The sequence below is a fragment of the Temnothorax longispinosus genome, chromosome 2 (assembly GCF_030848805.1).
Source record: "Temnothorax longispinosus isolate EJ_2023e chromosome 2, Tlon_JGU_v1, whole genome shotgun sequence".
In the NCBI taxonomy this organism is placed as follows: Eukaryota; Metazoa; Arthropoda; class Insecta; order Hymenoptera; family Formicidae; genus Temnothorax; species Temnothorax longispinosus.
In genome coordinates this window covers 12,866,613-12,885,738 of record NC_092359.1, presented here as the reverse complement: position 1 = coordinate 12,885,738, position 19,126 = coordinate 12,866,613, and the positions used below count along the sequence as shown (strand labels likewise).

Sequence of the window (19,126 nt, the reverse complement as noted above, 5' to 3'; positions counted from 1 at the left end):
AACTGTAGAACTTTTCGAGAACTATAAAATGTCATGGTTAAAATTATTTTTTTCGAAACATGAGGTGCTACGGGAAGTTAGCACCTCATATTTTCAAAATTCATTTTTTTTAACTAAATCAACGGAACTATTTCTAAAAATTAGCAGGAACTGTAGAACTATTGCGGGTGCAAATAGAACTGTTGATAAATCTTTCGATTTTTGAAAGTGAGGTGCCAACTTCACAGAGACCGCGGAAACGCCATGCGGCAGAGTGCGTTGACCAATCACCAATTTTGATTTTGCCGCAGGTGACTTGCGGCAGCCTTCTGATTGGTCAACGCACACTACCGCACGGCGTTTCCGCGTCTATGGAGAGCATTATGACCACGTTCCGTAACGCACATGTGCACATTTTCTATACGTTTTCTATACGTTACGTATACTAGTATACTATAGATAAATGCGCGCATATGCGCGTTTACGGAACGCAGGGTATATTTCTATTTGATGTGACTCGTAGTTCCAATCGGCAATCATGGTTATTTTTATACCATTTGCGCCTACGATGTAGTATATACGTAAATGTATAGACATGTGGAACGGTGCAAAGAAATCCGCTCTGAATCATCGAGAACGAAAATACTTAATAAAGAATATAATTCGGATATAATGCCTACGTATCGTCTGGTTTCGTGGGTAAGAAGATCATATATAAAATATTCAACCTTGTCATTTGTCGTTTAACAAGAATATCCATCATATGTTATACACGTGCACGCAAGCATGCAGCGAATATAAACGGCAAGTGTTTTTTTTTTTTTTTTTTCTTTCTTCCCCCAATCCTTTGAATGCGACTGAAATGTAAATCTGTACTCTGTAGCAACCTATAAACAATTTGAAAAGTCTAATAAATATATTTTGCAGGGTGCAAATTCCCATGGTCAATTAGGACAAGGTTTATTGTCCGAGCAATTTGTTCTACCTCAAGAAGTTGATTTATCTGGATGTTCCCTGAAGCCGGAAGCTATAAGGAAAATTGTCGGTGGTGCTGGACACACACTGGTTTTGGATGTGGATGGTCGCGTTTATTCCTGTGGATTGAACAACAAAGGACAAGCTGGAATCACTGGAATCGAGAAGGAAAACATTCTAACGTTTCAGAGGATACGTGCTCTCGAACACGAAATAGTAATTGACGTCTGCTGTGGATGGGATAGTTCCCTGGCGTTAACGAGAAACGGCGAGTTATACGTATGGGGTTCCAATCGCTATGGCCAATTGAGTTTGGATCCTTCGGTCTTTCTCTCAATATCTCATCCCCACAAAATCTTGATCGGTGAAAAAATAAAGAACGTTTCGATGGGTTTGCGACACACCGCCATAGTAATGGAGAATCGTGAGCTCTATGTTTGTGGATCAAATAATAGAGGACAATTGGGTTTAATTAATCCAGAAACCATGCAGCCTTATCCTCTTCTTGATGCATTCACCAAAGGTATATAACAAATCGTTATATTTTGGACAATTTTTATCCTGTAAAAATAAGTGAGTTAAAGAATTCTAAGGAATTAATAAGGACATTGAATTTACTCGAGTATCTTTTCAAAATCTTTTAACATATTTTTAACTATTATTATTTTATTATTTATGTATTTATATGATATATTTTTACTATTTATCTATCACTCTTATACATTTATTGATTTTGTACTTATTTACATCATTTATTAATTTATTTCATTACTTTTAACTTAAATAGTTGACAGCTATTCGATGGAGTTGAAGTATACACAAGTACAGGGTATACACTGTATAGTAAGAAAAAGAAAATGTCTCCACTTAATTAAAACGCAGGTGAACAGTTGCAGAATGGACAATGCAGGAAAACGTGGAAAATGTTGCCTGTGGTCAATATCACACCGTCGTCATAACAAAAAGGCAAACGTACAATACATATGTCTTTGGTGACAACAAGCATGGACAGTTGGGATTCTTTCCTAAGACATTTTCTGAAACACGAATATTACAACCCGTATGTATTCCACTCTCCGGCATACAACACGATGTACAAATTCAAATTCATGCAGGTTGGAGTCACATAAATATCTTAAGCAGTAAGTAAACTAAATTCACTTTACGTTTTTGCTACTATACAATCGAATTGTTTACATGTGTATCAAAATGTAGTATATATAATTTCAGACGGTACTGTTTTTTCGTGGGGAAGAAATGATTATGGTCAATTGGGCCGTTCTTCGTCGAAACCACAAAATGGAATTTCTACAGAAGAGAGACTTCAATGTGTTGAGCATGTTCCGAAAATCGTTCAACTTTCAGTTGGATCAGAGCATAATGTTGCCTTAACCGGTAAATCATTAGATTCAATAAACATCTAAACAGATGTATAAATACATTTATTAAAAAATTAAAAAATGCGTCAAATAATTGGAATGCATATTTTTTATTTTTAATCATCACCAATTTTTATTTTTTTTTTTTTTTTTTACAAGGGTGGATACAAATTTCTTTAAACTTAAAAAATATTTTAAAACAAAACGAGTCAATATTTAAAAAATACTTTAGTATACACGTGCATAGCATATTTTAGTATTTAATAATGATAATTTAATTTTACAGATGATGGAGTAGTGTTGTGCTGGGGTTGGAATGAGCATGGAAATTGTGGTAACGGAAAAACAGAAAATGTTCTGCGGCCAGAGGTTCTCCCAATTTCATCTGATTCCATTGCCGTTCTTGTGGGAGCTGGTGCAGGACATTCATTTGCTGTGATAAAAGACACTAGTTAGCTGCGAATTAAAAATATATTGTTGCAAATTTGTTATTTATTACATATTAATTGTAATCGTGTACCAATGAAGTATTTTTATAAATATAGCTTGACGTGTTGCCTGTCAAATTTCTTATCTTATTGCAATACTATAAGACAAAGTCGGCGGAGCCAAGTAAAATCAATACCGTGTTTACGTCCTACACTTGATATAAAATAGACATGATTTAATTAATAAGTTAAAATTTTAAGTACAAGTTAATTATAAGTATTTAATTTATAAAGTATTTTATTTCTCTAATACAAAGATTACATACAAATGCACAAAATTTATAGCGATATGTCTAATCTAATTTTGTTGTAATATAAACAAAACAGGAGAGGGAAACGTCCAAATCTTTGTGGAGAAAATATAAAATATGAATGTGTATCGCAGTCGCAGAACAGAAAGGGAACAGAGGACATAAAACAGATCGGATCAAACTTGAATCATCCCTCGTGTAATCAACCCTCTACGTAGTTAGCCTGAAGGGAGTATAGAAAATGCACGTAGCTTCACCTGCGGCAATACACCACCTGCCAGGCTAGTAGGCAACTGTCAGCGATAGCGTGCGGGAAAGGGAACGACTGAAATTGTTTTTCGCTTCGCGAGATATTATCGCGGCAGAATAATCTGTGATACAAAACAGTTCGTCGAATATTTTTTTAAATTACATTTTGAGAGAGAGATGCTTCGAGCGCGCTCTCAAAGCAGCTTGTAGTAAGTTTAAGCAAAGCCGCAAACATATATATGGTTTCTTTTTAATTTTGCACCGCACCTATTTGACAGATCGGTAAACGAACCGTTAAATTAAAATAAAAACTATATTTCGTTTGTTAGCGAGCAGGAAGCGAAGTTCGTACAGGATCGCATAACGGGCGTGGAGAAACACTTCGCCGAGCTGTGCACGATATTCGCTGCGTTCGCCAGAAAAGCTGCCAGGTGCTCCTCCGCTACAACTGATAAACCATATCGATTATTTTTCCTTAGTGACATGCTCCTATTCCATATTGTTTTGACGACGATGTGCCTCGTTCCGTTCGCTATTCACTAGCTTAACTTTTTTTCAGATTGCGTGATAAGGGCGACGAGTTGGCTAAAATAATACAAACTTATGCGGATTCGGAAATCATAAATCGATCACTGAGCGCCGGGCTCGCAAATTTTTCCGCAACGTTATCGGTCATCGGCGATTATAGGTAAAACCGGCTCTCTGTTTCACAAATAATTATATTTTCTTCGTAATGCATATAAAAAGAGAACAATTTTAATTTATTTTTTATTTATAAATAATTATTACATTTTTTGGTATTGGTATGTGTAACTAAAGAAATAAAAATATATCGTGTTGCCATTTTTATTCACATTAAAATTAAAGGAAAACGTTTATCATCTTATGTTAAACAATCACGGCTTTTTATTCGTCACCAAATGCAAAAGATAAAAGAAAGTTTATTAAAAGTCTCTTAGAAATCTATCTTCTTATGATTTGCCTTTCTTTTCAGTTGCATTGTATGTTTTCTTATTACATTATTTCAATTTACATTTCCATTCTTTAAATTACCGATCTGCTTTACAGAGATGCGGAAGTACAAAGATTGGATTCCAAAGTAATTGTACCTCTCTCACAATACGCAACGATTTGCAAGCATGCCCGCGATGATGTAAAAAATACTTTCGCAGCACGCGACAGAGAACTCACGAGACGAAGACACCTGGATAAAGTTCGAGAAAGAAATCCCAGGAATCGTCAAATGATAGTATCCTTATGACTGAAGATTCATTTTTCTTCAGTAACAATTGAATTTATCAGTAACAATTTATTAACTATAATTTAACTGATTCTATGCCTTTCGTAAAACAATAAGACAAAAATTAATTAAATTATAATTAAGATCAATATAAATATTGGTAAAATCACGTCGAAGTGTATAATTAGTTTGTCGTTGTATTTCATCATCTTGTATTACAAAAATCTTTAACCGAAAAAGAATATTAGTCGCAAGCCGAATCGGAGTTGACAAAAGCGTCCATTGAAGTATCCCGCGTAGTGAAAGGACTCGAGGAACAGATCGACTCATTCGAACGACGAAAGTTGCACGATTTGAAGTCCATACTTTTAGATTTTGTCACCATCGAATTGAGCTTTCATACAAAGGCTCTTGAGCTTTTGACCAAGGCATATCAAGATGTTGCAGCTGTTGACGAAATTAAAGATATTGAGGTGAGAAGATCTAATTTCAATTTTCTTTTACATCCTGCCTCTGTGTTAAAGTTAAAGTGTTAAAGAGAAGTATTATGAAATTTATAAAACATACGTAGTCAACATTGTTTATCCTTTGACGTGCAGGACTATCAAAGCGCGAGAGGAGAGATAAATGGGGTAAACGTTGCTTCAAACTGATATTTGTTTTATTACGATTCAATGAGACTTGACATTTCAATATTAACTTTATTATGCTGACGCAATATTTTTTTATCATTATCTCAAATAAAGCATCATTTCGGTATCTAGGAATTTCGAGAGACAATGCGAGTTCCCGATTCCGTCGCAAGATTAGACACGGTGGGCAGAACTTCGTTTCGACAAGCTTACTCGTTAACGAACTTAGCCACTCGATTCGCATCCTCGCCCATGGCGTCGCAGAAATTAGCTAATCGAGGAACCGAATCTGCGGTAAGTGCAAAATGAGAATATACATCGCTCCGTAGTTCTATTCTTGGATCTTAACGTGGCAAATTGTAGGATTCCATACGGACCGCGTTCACAAATTCTTCCGAGTCGGTTCAAGTCGAAGAATATCCAGACAGTACAGAGGAAACGGAATCGGAGTCAATTCGAGAGAAGCCAGTGAGAACTAGGCAAAAATCTATGTAATTTTAATCGCCCTTTTTAATCTTGCCTTTCTGTCTTTTTAGAAAAGAGTGTCAAAACATGCTGGATACAAAGTAAAGAAACGCTTCATTCTCAAACCCGTCCCAGCAATTCCCACGTGTCAGAAGTCTTTAATGTCGTCTATAATATACCGTATACCTTACAGACTGAATCAGACAAAGTAAATATTTGCTTAATCTTGAAGAATGCTTATTTGTACTCTTTTTTTTTTATCGGTTCAAGCGTCCGCATAGATACGCAATTGTTTTGAATAAGATAAGAAAAGGGAAACTTCTCCAAGATAAAGATAGTACGAAGAAACAACGTAAACCGCATTTCACTGAAGTTGCCTAATCGTTATATCCGTAGTTGTAGCGTCTCGGTTATCTGTAACGAGAGAATCCTTTAAAATAATATCAAAATACGTTTCTAAAAAAATGTAAGTTTATTTTCTGTATTGTAACAAAAGGATGGTTCTCACTATCGGTATACATTTCTTTTTTTTTCCGTGACAAGAAGTATGGCTATATTTTATATAAGTCATTACTTATAGATCAGTGCACTGAGAAAAGGATGAGCTTATTTATCACCACCTTCGACTCCCGCCTGCGTCATTAGGTCCGCGATATTCTTTTCCAGGTCGTCTATTCTGTTGCCCATTTCATCTAGTATTTCTTATTAAGGATCTCGTAACAATATTAATATTAAAAATAAATATATATTAGCTTGTGTAACACCCAATAAAATTAAGCAAAGCATAACATGCATACAGTTAAAAAATAAACATAGCTTAGGATTGGACATCTACATATACCTAAATAGCACATGCATTTAATCTGTTGACATAACTTTGTTTGAATAAAAACACAAACCAATAAAATGCTAGAAGTGCACACAGACACATTTTTCTCTGAGTTATTGAAACCAATAAAAACAGTCTTATATGAAACTAAACAGACAAAAAGCAGCTACTATTTATTACTCGCATTCAGAAAAAGAAATGTACTGTTCAGCAATAACGTCAACAGAAAAAACCGACACATACTAATACAGACATTCAGTTTACATTAGGAGTCCCCAATCTTTTTTGTCAAGAGGGCCATATTAAAATTTTTGTAATAACTGGAGGCCGAATAAATTTAAACTTTTGAAAATCGTATAAAAACAAAATACCTTAATTTTAAAATTCTTTTTACTAAAATGTCGAAATTTCTTGGCAGATAGAACTTCACAGATGAGGGAAAGGAGGGGGTTGGATCAAGTACACAGACCAGTTGGGGACCCCTATAAGTTTCACGATACTCCAAAATAAAGTGTATCCACAGAGATTTCTTCAAATGCCGCTTCAGCCGCACACATACAGCATCGCTTTTAGGTTATGCGCGTGAAAAAGGATATTTCTTCCTATGATCTGGTCGGACATGGTTTGAAACTTGTCCTGCATGTTCTGCAGCAGCGTTTGCACCTGCAAAGGAGTCAACGTAGCGTCAGGGTCGTGTCGCGACGGAACGTCCCCGAATGCGTCATCGTCATCCCGTGCGTAAATACGCGGACTCACGTATTGCGTCAGCTCCTGCATGTTCTTCGGGTCGGCGCTGTTGCCCATCCCGTAGCTGTCGACGTCCTCACCCTTGTGGTCCTGCTTGATGTCGGCCATCCTCTCGACGCTTCGCCCGGCGAGGATAGGAACGAGGGTTAAGAGCTCGGCTCGTCCGGCTCGCGCACCACGCAATGGATAATGGATTGGATCTTGGATCCTCCCAGAAGCGGGCGCATGCGACGACGCGACGTCGCCGTACCTAGTGTACCTACTCGTCGCGTGCTCTCGCTACGGTGATAATCGGTGCTAAGCACTGTCAATCGATCCAACAATCCTCGATTCCCCCGACGACGAGAAATTGAATTTTATTCAAATGTATGCTTCTCATCTTCTATTCTATCGCATGATTCTATCGCGACTTTGGCCCTCGATCGATTTAGGCGAAGGAGCGAGAATCGAGGTAAAAAAGAAAGTCAAAATTGACGCCAACACGTGGAATTATATGCGGTAATACCCAGACAGCACCATGTCCAAAATCGGGACATAAGATTTTTTTTTTTTTTTTTTTTTTTTTTTTTTTTTTTATTCAGATGAAGGAAAGACCGTGGGGGTAACCCATGTGGCCATAATAGAGAAACCGAAACTAGTCGTATCTCGTATCACATCCAAAGTAAGACTTAGACTGGATTAACATGAACGTCTCAATAAAAACGTCCCAAACAGAAGTTAAACTGCGCAATATAAACTCGTGAACTCGTAATTCCTCACACTCTAGACTGTGTAAGTGTATGGGTGTATGTATAATTGTTCGTGTATGTCCGCGGTGTCCTGAACTCGGTAATGCCGTGGGTGCGTTAGGCCCAAGGAACTGCGCGGATCACTTCCCTCTGCGGCCATAAGATGTCTTTAAGATTGGAATAAATAGGTTTAAGTACGATAAAAGGAGAAGTCAAGTATTGGGTGCGTTCAGTCGATACTCCGCTAGCCTAGCAAAATCGTGAGCAGTCGCTCGTTTCCTCTCTTTTTAATCCATTGGGTCAAAGGAGAGGAAACGAGCGAAAACGAGCGACTGCTCACGATTGCTAGGCTAGCGGAGTATCGGCATTGTTAAAAAAAATCGACACGAGCGTGCACGAGAGGATAGCAAATACATATAATGCTAAGACTCCATAGATGCGGAAACGCCATGCGGCAGAGTGCGTTGACCAATCACAAATTTTGATTTTGCCGCAGGCGACTTGCGGCAGCCTTCTGATTGGTCAATGCACTCTACCGCACGGCGTTTCCGCGTCTATGGAGTATGGCTCCTGCACACAGGACGCGGCAGCGCGGCATTGCGGCAACGCGGCACCGCGGTAACCAATCACCATCTGCCTTTCCGTACTACTTTCAAAAGTAGAACGGAAAGGCAAGACGGTAATTGGTTACCGCGGTGCCGCGTTGCCGCAATGCCGCGCTGCCGCGTCCTGTGTGCAGGAGCCATTAGCATAAGTTATGCGAAAAGACAGTTCAAAACAAAACGAGGTTTTCGCAATTCAAAACGTCAGAACATCACACGATTGAATATGAATCATATATTTTGTTATGTTTTGTGCTCGGACTTGTTTTTATCTGTTTTTTATCTTCGAGTCGATCCTGACCGATTGACACTTGCGAAATCGACAATAGAAATAGCAATATAATCTGTCTATAAAACAAAAAAATATCTGCTTGCTTCATCTACATTCTTAAATTGCAATTTTTGCTTAAGAAAATAATGAACATATCGCAACACGGCATTAGCGTTGATAATTTATGTATTTGTATTAAAATGAACTACAAACGTTTCGGTCTGTTACAACTAAGATCATCTTCAGCGTACTTACAAAATTATAGTCAAAACATATCTAATAAACAATTAGTTAATCAAGTTCGCATAATATAAACAATTTCAGAAAAGAAGGGTTAGCGAACAAAGCTCATTCTTAATGCTTGAAATTTATATATTACAATTCAAATTCAAAACAAATGTTTCGACCCTAAACAATTTACAATTTACAATTTATAATTTTCAGAATCTATGCTCATTATTTTCTTAATTGATTTAATACTGCAATTTTCGCGTTTCGTTTAGCGCAAAATGGACCCATATATACTACGTTTACGCGAGCGTTAATTACTTCTGTAGTAACTTACGATAATTTAGTCGCTTATTATTTTACTTTAATTATTATTTTTTATCTTTTTCTAGTTTCTAAGTTTAGAAAAAGATAAAAGGTAAGTTTTAAACTGAGATTAAAGTTAATTTGCATTAATCGATCGACAATGTAAATCGACCCCGCTTGACAACATGTTTTTACAAATATGATAAATACGCAATAAAACGATCGGTTACTTACACGGTCGCTTGCGAAAACGTGCCAGCAGAGGACAAACGACACGTAATCTCGTTCGCCGCTCCGATTGGCCCGTCACCGATCGCGAGTGTCCCCTACTTCCGGCGCATGTGCGACGGCGAGGGCGAGACGACGTCAGCTGATTACCACAATTGATACATAAACAACGCGGTGGGTGACGAGCACTAAATTGCAATTCGTTCGACACAATTCGTCAGATCAGGGAGAAGACACTCGAGAGGAGGATCGAGTTTGGCTCCGCGAGGTATTTGACTCCCCGGGATACACGTCTCTCTTTGTCCGCGAGAATCCGCCTGCCGCTTTAAAATCCACGTAGCCGCGACGAAAAATGCGCCTGGCGGCTCTTCTGAGCGCGACAATCCTTCTCTCGCTCTCCGCACGCTCGGCGAGCTCCTGGCGCGTCAAAACGAAACAATTATCGCCCGTTATTTTAGGTAAGTTACTTGAAAGCCCTTTAATTTTTAATCGCCCTTAAAAAACGTGCTCGCTCGCCAAAAATGATCCTGACTCTTTCTCTCTTGCACTTTAGGGGTCTATAACGGCTCTGAAGAGTGCCCGCTTTGTATGATTCTCTTATCGTAGTGTCATAGAACTGTTGGAGATATCGACTTATCGAGACGTTGAGCGCGTCTACTCACGAAGAAAAATGATATTCCAGTTCCAGGTGATGGCGGCAGCCAAGTCGAGGCAAAGATTAACAAGTCGTCGGTGGTGCATTATATCTGCGAGAAAGTATCCAACGATTATTTTAGCTTGTGGCTGAACATGGAACTGCTTGTACCTGTCGTGATAGACTGCTTTGTACGATCGTCACTCCATCATATGTGGATTCGCCTTTTCCGACTGATAACTTGAAAGTACATTTTTGTATCTTATTGCAGATCGATAATCTTAAATTGAATTATGACAATGTGACCAGAACTACTAGTAATCAGCCCGGAGTAGATATAAGGATACCAGGATGGGGCGATCCGTTGGTGGTCGAGTATATAGATCCTAGTAGGGCCTCGCCGGGCTCGTACTTCAAGGATATTGGAAATATGCTGGTGAACGACTTGGGATATGTCAGGAATCTATCGCTGCGTGGGGCGCCTTATGATTTCAGGAAAGGACCCAGTATGTAAAAAGAACAATATTAATAAGTTAGTTTGGACGGGCATTACGCGCTGGCTTTAACAATGTGTATTTTATTCAATTATACTACAAATTTACCGAGATAAAGATCTTGAACTCCAGGTGAGAACGAAGAATTCTTCGCCAAGCTGAAGGATCTGGTCGAGGAGACGTATACAATGAATAATAACACGCCAGTGACGTTACTGGCTCACAGTATGGGCGGACCTATGACTCTTATAATGTTACAACGTCAGAGTCAGAAATGGAAGGATAAATACATAAATTCCCTGATCACACTTAGTGCCGTGTGGGCAGGATCTGTCAAGGCGATCAAAGTGTTTGCCATTGGTGAATATATTAATCTTATCTGCAAGACTGTACCTGTGCCTGCGCTCATCATTAATCATTATTGAACTCATTATATTATTGTCAGATAACTTGAGTTAAAAATAGTACAATACGATAATTTTCCACCTATTATCTTATTTTACAAAATATAATGCTTTACACATTTTAAACTTGTGTCTAATACAGGAGATGACTTGGGCGCATATTTTCTTCGTGAAAGTGTACTAAGAGACGAACAAATAACGAGTCCAAGTCTGGGATGGTTGTTACCCTCGAAACTATTTTGGAAAGACACTGAGATTTTGATACAATCGGATCAGAAAAATTACACATTGAATAATTTGCAAGAATATTTTATGTACGGCGATTATCCAGATAATTATTATAGCTCTTGCATTTTTCGTTCGCGAATATTTTCAGAAATATTTTCATTTACAGAGACATAGACGTTTCCAACGCTTGGGAGTTCAGAAAAGACAATGAGAAATACCAATTGGATTTTACAGCTCCAGGTGTTGAAGTACATTGTTTATACGGCAGCAAAGTGAACACTGTAGAAAAGTTTGTATATCTGTTATTTTAGTTTAGTGTATAAAAAGTTTAGATAATTATATTTAAATTTATGATGAGAAACCGTTTAAAATTCGGATTAATTTTTCTTTAGGTTGTATTATAAGCCGGGCACAAGTGTAAATGGTTATCCTCAACTGATATTTGGGGATGGCGACGGGACTGTGAACATAAGGAGTTTGGAAGCGTGTACACATTGGCAGAAGTCACAGAAACAAAAAATTTATAATCAAGGTTTTCCTGGAGTAGATCACACTGAAATCTTGAGAAATCCTGATATTTTAGCATATGTTAAGGCAGTTTTAAAAGTGTAACGTGGCTTTTATTTAGTGATACGAAAGGATATAACAGATTAGCTAACATTATTAAATTCTTTTAACATTTTTTTACTTGATAATCTTGATCTATAGATTAAGACTCAAGATACAGTATAAAATGATTTTAACAAGGTTGCGAAATAAGGTTTTATCAATTTAATGACGTAATCTCATCTATATTTTCAATAATTTATCAAAAATATACGACAGTGTAATTGAAAATATATTTTTATTAACTACATTGTTCATTAAAATATATCATTACATAACATACTAGCAAATATCAATTGGGAATATTATAAAGTGGTGCAGTTACAAAAGAAAAATATTTTCTAAATGTCAATACTTCCACTCATTAACTGGCTATGCTTTCACATTCTATAAATATAATACTTCATCTCCTCTTTATGTGTATGTATTCAGTATATATTATCAATTTTTTTTTTACGTTGTATGATCTCACATGAAACAAAGAGTGATCGAGTTAACATGACTAGCGATATATAGTAATAATATCCTACATATAAAGTGTTTCTATATTGTATAGTAACATATTTTTTTAGTGGCTGATACAGCACAATTTACAATAACAATGAAATCCGAGTTTCATGGTTTACTAGTCACAAATCCATTGTATTATAAATATATACCAATGTGTTTTATATATTTACATCGATTTATAATTGCAATGAACACTTATGATTATATATGTATAGAATAATATTTAAGACTCAAGAAATTTTATGTAAAAAGCATTTCCTTAAGAAATGTCACAACAAACATGGCAAATGTTCTAAGTTTCTGTTTACAACTTCAAAATTTTCTTAATAATGTCCAGCTCTAACTTGTACCTCTTTTGGTATAAATAAATCTGTAAATATATACTTATAATATAAGCTTATTTATCAGACCACATTGAAAGTTTCTACAAAATTACATATACAAAATGGTGAAAAATAAATATCCTACGTAAAATGTAATGCATTAACATCAGGATTCCTTTAATATTTAATGCCATCAAACCTGATGAACTACTAGACAATGCATAATTAAATATACAATTCTAAGATAAAACGATGTATAAACTATTATGAAGAAAAAACTTATTATCAAAGATGATAATAAATGAATATTGCTAAAAAATAAAATGTTTTTATTATTGATCATAATGATTAACTATTATAATTTTTCTTGGCAAATGTATATATAATTACAAATAGATAAAATTTCTTCTAATCACAGATTGTAACATAATTATAATCAATATACATATCATGCACAAAACTTTTCTATACGTTTTATTAGATATCTCATTTAGGTCCAAACTTTTAGCAATTCTGAATATTTGAAATTGTTGCTGTCCTCTAAATTTTTATATATTTGTGATTTTTTTTAAACATATTAAAAAGTTCAGGTCAACCTTGAACTTCCAGAACACAGCATAAAGGCAGCGTAGGAATGCACAAGATTCTGACTCATGTGTCCTAGAACAGATTTACTCAAATATTGATAACCAAACCTTTCAATTATTCCTAGCAACACATTACTTCTTGCTCCTTAATTTCTTTGGTGCTTGCTTTTATACAATCTTACTACTTTGAAATCTTTGTTCCAAATCTCAGCGATATATCAAAGAAGTGGAGGGTCTATATTTTAGAAAATATGTAAAAAAATTCGAATTTGTTACAACAAATAATATCTCTTAATGTCAGTTAAACCCTGTCGAAGATCGTATGAAAGCATATATTCCCAAAGCTAAAATGGTCACAACGGTGATGGTTTTGTAACTTCTAATGCGATAAGATATCCTTGGCGTTGACTGGACAATTTTTAATTTTCGTTGTCTTTCTCTCTCTTGACGGCTCGCTTCTGCTTTTGCCTTCCATTCTTGCTCTTTAATTTTTCTCTTATGATCATAATCCCTGACATCGTTACTGATAGACTCAGGAGGATATTGTCGATATAGGTTCTTTGCTTCTACCATAAGGGTTTCAAATGGCAAGTCGTCGGGCAACTAAAAACGTAAACTTACATTAAATAATTCTATTCTTCTTTCAGAGTCAATTATTTTCTCGGTACTCACCGTACATAACACCTTATGTGTGTGCCCCATGTCAGGTGTGGTACTGAAAATTTCTGTAGCTCTATGTGCAACTATTACTGTACTTAAATAGAGAGGCATGAGCGGGGGACTACCCAGGAAAAAATCAAACAATCTATGTAACAATTTTCGATTTTCCGCATACTTGTGCGCATACCATGTTGTGTACTCAGCCAAGGCAAAGTGTGGAAACAGTTCTACACTAGAGCAAAAGGAATTCTGCTATTAGTAATGAGATTATTGTAGTATCAGCAAACATATAAAATAAGAATGTAATCGAAACAAAAAAAAAATGTAGAATCTCAAGATAATTTACATATGGAATACCATTAATTTCATATAAAATAGAAACATTTATTTAAAATAAATTTAAAATAATAAAAACAATCTAAGACATTATGTTCTAATAAGAACTAACTTTTCTAAGTGTTCCAAAAGAGTAGGGTGTACTCTCTCCAGCAACGCAAATATAAAGAATAATTCTTGATTCACTTTTTCCATAGTCTTTTCCATGAATCTTTCCAGGAATTCTAGCGAGATACTTTCAAGCACGTGTAAGCCCGCTTGTAATCCCATCACAAGTAACACAGTCGCCGCTACATCATTGTATCCCTGGTAGTAACTAAGTACGCATTATTTTATATTGTATTGCGACAAGACACGAGTTATATGTACATAAATTTATCACAAAAATGCAATAAGCATTATTAAAGCTTAAATATACTAACTTCAAATGGGAATGTCTATGAAGTACCCAGCACATAAGCTGAGTTAACTGCTCCTGGAAACTTTCCGTCTCCTTTTCCGTTGCGCTCTGCGAGATATGACTGCCGCTACGCGCCACATCCTTCAATATCTGCTGGTAAATCTCGTTTGGTATATAAGTATGTACAGTTTCTAGTCCGTCAACAGGCGCGGGCTCCGGTTGCGCCAGTCGCAAAAGCTTCGGCCACAGTACCCTTCGTACATCATCTACAGATCATCCTCATGATTTCAAGACTTAGTCACAGAGAACAGGATTATTCTCAAAAAGGAACCAATTTTTGCACAAGTGACATTAGCGAGATAGCATCTGTATCGGAAAACCACATCGACAAAATGTCGACTGGAAAAACCAGTAAAATTCTCTGAGCGAGATTATATCCTAAGGTTCCTTGTTGATCATAATGTACCGTCACCTGGGCAAAGTACCATTAACGAAGCCCTCGCTACTGCAGCCGAGCAGTCTTAGCTCTCCTAACGTGAGATCCGGATTGGCGACGCTGCCGCGGATGACGCTCATCTTCATCCTCTCGCGGCTCGTCAGGGCGTCCGTAGTCGCGCCGCGATCGTCCTCGTGAGTTAGCACGCCGTTCCGCTGCTTGCCCGCGATCGCGGCCACGTCGGCGGGGTCCGGTATCCGCGGCACGGCGCCGCCGTGCCACGCTCTCGTGGAGTCGGGCAGGATCACGAGGGGCACGCGATCGCTCGTCGCCGAGTCATCCGTCGTCTTGGCCGACGACTCGGGCACGTTCCGTCTGCGAAGCTTGTTGTGGTTATGGTTCTCGGTTGGCGTCGACGTCGACGTCGACGTCGCGGGCTGCGCGACCTCCTCGTTCTCGGCCTCCATTATTTCGTTCGGTTGCCGCCGGATGGGTTTCTACGCCAGACGCGCCCGAGCGCGCGTCATAGTCATAACACTGATAATTTAGTTCGGGACTCCCGGAAACTCGTCGAGCTTAAACAGATCACTCCCGATGAGCTGTCAGGAATGACAGCAACAGCAAATGACACACACCACTACACACACACCGTGTTCACGCTACACCACCAGAGACGCCAGCCAGCCGCGAATCCGCCGCTGTCATCCTGTGAAGTTAGCTGCGATACCGACGAGGCGCTCGGCTATTAAAAAAAAACTCACGTGATTGGAAAAATTCGAACGTAATATTTGTAATATTAATTAATTAATATATTCTACGACTTATTATGTCCTGACGTTTTATAGATATTTACACATTCTACGACACATATTCGATTTGTATTTAAAACTGTAGTTGGTATTGACGATCATATTTGTGCGTCTACCTTGAGTGAGACAATGCTAAAAATATATGATGAAAATATAAATACGATAAATCAGGTGTCTCCGTTTCAACCTTATTGTCCCGATTTTGGACATGGTATTATTTGGGCTCCGAATTAGAAAAATGTCATGATTTAAAAAAAATCACCCGAACGAAATCAATAAATTAATCGGTAAATTAGATTTCTGACATACGATTGATCACGAAGTTCGGCGAAGTTTTGCGACGGATCACTTACAGGTGGCAGGACTCGCGTTTCGCGCCTCGATCGATATCGGCGAAGAATGACGACGAAGGACACGTCACCACACGTCTCCACACCGACGCTTTTTACGCATGCGCGGCCATTTGTTTCCGACCGTCTTCGTCCGTCAAGTCAAGTCGCGATCCTCGTGGCCGAACGGGTTGTCCGGTTGTCTTTGTGGCTGTTACCGAAAATGTCAGGAAAGTCCAAGGCATTTACCAAAGAGGAGGAGCTGCTGCTGCAGGACTTCTCCAGGAACGTGTCGACGAAATCCTCGGCACTGTTCTACGGCAATGCTTTCATCGTTTCGGCGATACCGATTTGTGAGTGCGGACACTTGTCAAGCTCGCACGACAAGAGATAACACCTTTCATCAGTTTTCTCTGTTACTTTATACAATTAAATTCCTGCCGTATAAAATTTCACGTTGTCTAATTTATCGTCTGATGTAAAATGCAGCTGGAGGATTGAAAATAGACAGTTATGCCTTAGAACTTTGCAAACGTTGTACAGCAGACGAATTCTATAATTAATATATTTTTGTACGATATTGAATACGAAGCTTGTTATATGATGTTCGAATAAGTTATTTAATATAATAAAAACACAGTCGATATAGAAAGATTTTTCTCTATAATAATTTCAGCAGAACAATGTTTCCAATAGAAAGCAACAGACCCGTGTACTTTTTTAAATATGTTTATGTTTTTAGATTTAAATGACCATTTAAACCAGAATATATCAAAATTAGAATTTGTTTTCACTCATCGATATGCATTTATGTATACAATTTCTTAGTCTAATTTTAATAACAGATATAATTTAATGTCCAGTGTATCTTTGTTTATTTAGATTTGTTATTTAATATTTATTGCAAAATAAATTATATGAAATCCTTACCGTTTATTAACTATATTGTGTTTTTTTTATTAGGGTTGTTTTGGAGAATACATTTGATCGATCTATACTCCAACTTGATCTCTTTCGTACTGGTTACGTTGGCGAGCACATATGCCCTTGCCTTGGCATATAAAAATACAAAGTTCATCCTCAAACACAAGGTATGTTGTACACATATCTAGGATTAGGGTTCCCAACCTACAGTCAGACCCAGCCTTCCTGAAGTTTGATTAGGTTTGTCAAGAAATTTCGATATTATATAATATAAGAGAATTTTAAAATAAAAAAAATTTTGTTTTTATATGATTTTCTAAAATAAAACTTATTCTCGACTCTCTGCGGGCCTATTACGTATCTTTTCACGAGGGGAAAATGCAAAAAGTGAACAGATTTACTAGATTTCGACCAATGAAATCGTAGATACTCTAGTGAACTCTCACTTTTCGCATTTTTACCTCGTGAAAAGATACGTAATAGGCCCCCTCGTCATTACAAAAATTTTAATATGGCCTTAATAGAAAAGGTTGGGAAACCCTAATCCAGGATATCAATATTTTTCTGCTAAATCATGATAGAAGTACTTATAAAAATATATAAATCATTTTTTATATAATTCGTAAAACAGTAAAGGACTAACTTTTTATTTTTGCTCCAAATTTGTTCAAAACTTGATGAATATAATCCTGATGTATGTATAACAAGAATATAATATTATAATATTATAATATTTTGTATGTGTGTATGTTACAGATTGCTGTAAAAAGGGAAGATGCTGTAACTAAGGAAATAAGTCGCAAACTTGCGGAAGATAAGAAGATGAGCAAGAAAGAAAAGGACGAAAGGTAATATTTTGTATTTTTTCTAAAACTCAAATGGCTGATCGGTCAATTGTGCCTTGAATGCTGTACGGCATCTCCTAAATCCTAAGTGATCGTTTTGGCATAATTGATCATTATTATAAAAGTATATCCCATACCTTCTACGAAATATTAATTTGTTATGTTCAAATATCTAGGATCTTATGGAAGAAGAATGAAGTGGCGGATTATGAAGCAACAACATTCTCCATTTTCTACAATAACGCCCTTTTCCTGGCATTCGTCATCGTATCTTCGTTTTACGTTTTAAAAACATTCACGCCTGCAGTAAACTATATACTCTCCGTAGGCGCTACCAGCGCTTTCCTGGCATTATTCTCAACGGGATCCCAATAATATACGAGCCCATGTACTCTGTTAACTAATTTCATAAGAGACCTCCATCTGTTCGATTTGTCTTTTGATATGGAACAATATCATAGGTAATAAACACATTTCTATTTATAATAAAATTATTTGCTACGAATTATTTGCTATCCCCAGACATTGACTAATATTTCTAAACTGTAAATGATATAAAAATTATTTTTGTTAAGTAAAGGCCATTACACGTAACAAAGTTTTCTTCGAGCTCAAGGACAATAATCGACCGTGATTGGTCTATTTTCTTACGGCCTTACGATTATGACTAAAATTTTGTTACGTGCAATGGCCTTAAGTAAAACCATCCCTTATTATAACCTTATGCAGGTAACGTATACAAGAATTGTAGTATGGAAGAATCACATCGACAAGACAATTATAATATAAAAAAATTACATTACCGACAAGTTATTGTTATAATTATTATGTAGATAATTATATTATCGTTATTATAATATCTAAACTATAATATTTAAAAAGCCACTAAGTGTGTGAAGTACCTGACTTGCTATTCTCTTAAAAAAATTTTTGTGAAATTTTTCAGCAACAAATTATCATTACTTATAGAATATATTATAAATTATTAAGTTGATGAATCATTA

At 36.8% G+C, this 19,126-nt stretch overlaps 6 protein-coding genes across 12 annotated transcripts; 4 read left to right on the top strand and 2 right to left on the bottom strand.

Moving 5' to 3' along the window:
• The first annotated feature begins 473 nt into the window (after positions 1-473).
• Sergef (secretion regulating guanine nucleotide exchange factor) lies at positions 474-2,899 on the top strand. Its single transcript, XM_071771611.1, has 5 exons — positions 474-678; positions 907-1,477; positions 1,845-2,096; positions 2,185-2,349; positions 2,620-2,899. Exons 1-5 carry the CDS (start codon positions 565-567, stop codon positions 2,787-2,789), a joined length of 1,272 nt encoding a protein of 423 aa, XP_071627712.1. The 5' UTR covers positions 474-564; the 3' UTR covers positions 2,790-2,899.
• Positions 2,900-3,035: 136 nt separating this feature from the next.
• On the top strand, positions 3,036-6,020 carry Fam92 (CBY1 interacting BAR domain containing protein Fam92). Of its 2 annotated transcripts, XM_071771615.1 has the most exons (9): positions 3,036-3,530; positions 3,651-3,752; positions 3,881-4,009; positions 4,390-4,570; positions 4,810-5,034; positions 5,161-5,193; positions 5,326-5,487; positions 5,557-5,661; positions 5,730-6,020. In XM_071771615.1, exons 1-9 carry the CDS (start codon positions 3,499-3,501, stop codon positions 5,868-5,870), a joined length of 1,110 nt encoding a protein of 369 aa, XP_071627716.1. In that variant the 5' UTR covers positions 3,036-3,498; the 3' UTR covers positions 5,871-6,020. The 2 variants fall into 2 exon arrangements, with proteins under 2 accessions (XP_071627716.1, XP_071627715.1); XM_071771614.1 differs by lacking the exon at positions 5,161-5,193 and having other exon boundaries at positions 5,557-6,020.
• On the bottom strand, positions 5,205-8,333 carry LOC139809023 (uncharacterized). 5 transcript variants are annotated; one of them, XM_071771619.1, is made up of 4 exons: positions 7,244-8,265; positions 7,084-7,150; positions 6,279-6,353; positions 5,205-6,072 (listed from the first exon to the last, which is right to left on the bottom strand). In XM_071771619.1, the coding sequence occupies exons 1-4, from the start codon at positions 7,340-7,342 to the stop codon at positions 6,023-6,025; spliced, it is 291 nt and encodes a 96-aa protein (XP_071627720.1). In that variant the 5' UTR covers positions 7,343-8,265; the 3' UTR covers positions 5,205-6,022. The 5 variants fall into 5 exon arrangements, 4 of the variants coding, with proteins under 4 accessions (XP_071627720.1, XP_071627719.1, XP_071627721.1 ...); XR_011731006.1 differs by having other exon boundaries at positions 6,167-6,353; positions 7,084-8,333; XM_071771618.1 differs by having other exon boundaries at positions 6,233-6,353; positions 7,084-8,333.
• A 1,034-nt stretch (positions 8,334-9,367) lies between these two features.
• Positions 9,368-12,201, top strand: LOC139809019 (lysosomal phospholipase A and acyltransferase). 2 transcript variants are annotated; one of them, XM_071771612.1, is made up of 7 exons: positions 9,368-10,055; positions 10,280-10,422; positions 10,503-10,737; positions 10,858-11,085; positions 11,272-11,443; positions 11,524-11,646; positions 11,750-12,201. In XM_071771612.1, the coding sequence occupies exons 1-7, from the start codon at positions 9,950-9,952 to the stop codon at positions 11,967-11,969; spliced, it is 1,227 nt and encodes a 408-aa protein (XP_071627713.1). In that variant the 5' UTR covers positions 9,368-9,949; the 3' UTR covers positions 11,970-12,201. The 2 variants fall into 2 exon arrangements, with proteins under 2 accessions (XP_071627713.1, XP_071627714.1); XM_071771613.1 differs by having other exon boundaries at positions 10,151-10,422.
• Positions 12,185-16,076, bottom strand: LOC139809017 (TBC1 domain family member 20). The gene is made up of 5 exons (XM_071771610.1): positions 15,265-16,076; positions 14,802-15,045; positions 14,492-14,695; positions 14,056-14,275; positions 12,185-13,986 (listed from the first exon to the last, which is right to left on the bottom strand). The coding sequence occupies exons 1-5, from the start codon at positions 15,680-15,682 to the stop codon at positions 13,681-13,683; spliced, it is 1,392 nt and encodes a 463-aa protein (XP_071627711.1). The 5' UTR covers positions 15,683-16,076; the 3' UTR covers positions 12,185-13,680.
• A 332-nt stretch (positions 16,077-16,408) lies between these two features.
• LOC139809021 (translocon-associated protein subunit gamma) lies at positions 16,409-18,613 on the top strand. Its single transcript, XM_071771616.1, has 4 exons — positions 16,409-16,706; positions 17,317-17,444; positions 18,034-18,125; positions 18,299-18,613. Exons 1-4 carry the CDS (start codon positions 16,424-16,426, stop codon positions 18,495-18,497), a joined length of 702 nt encoding a protein of 233 aa, XP_071627717.1. The 5' UTR covers positions 16,409-16,423; the 3' UTR covers positions 18,498-18,613.
• The last annotated feature ends 513 nt before the right edge of the window (positions 18,614-19,126 follow it).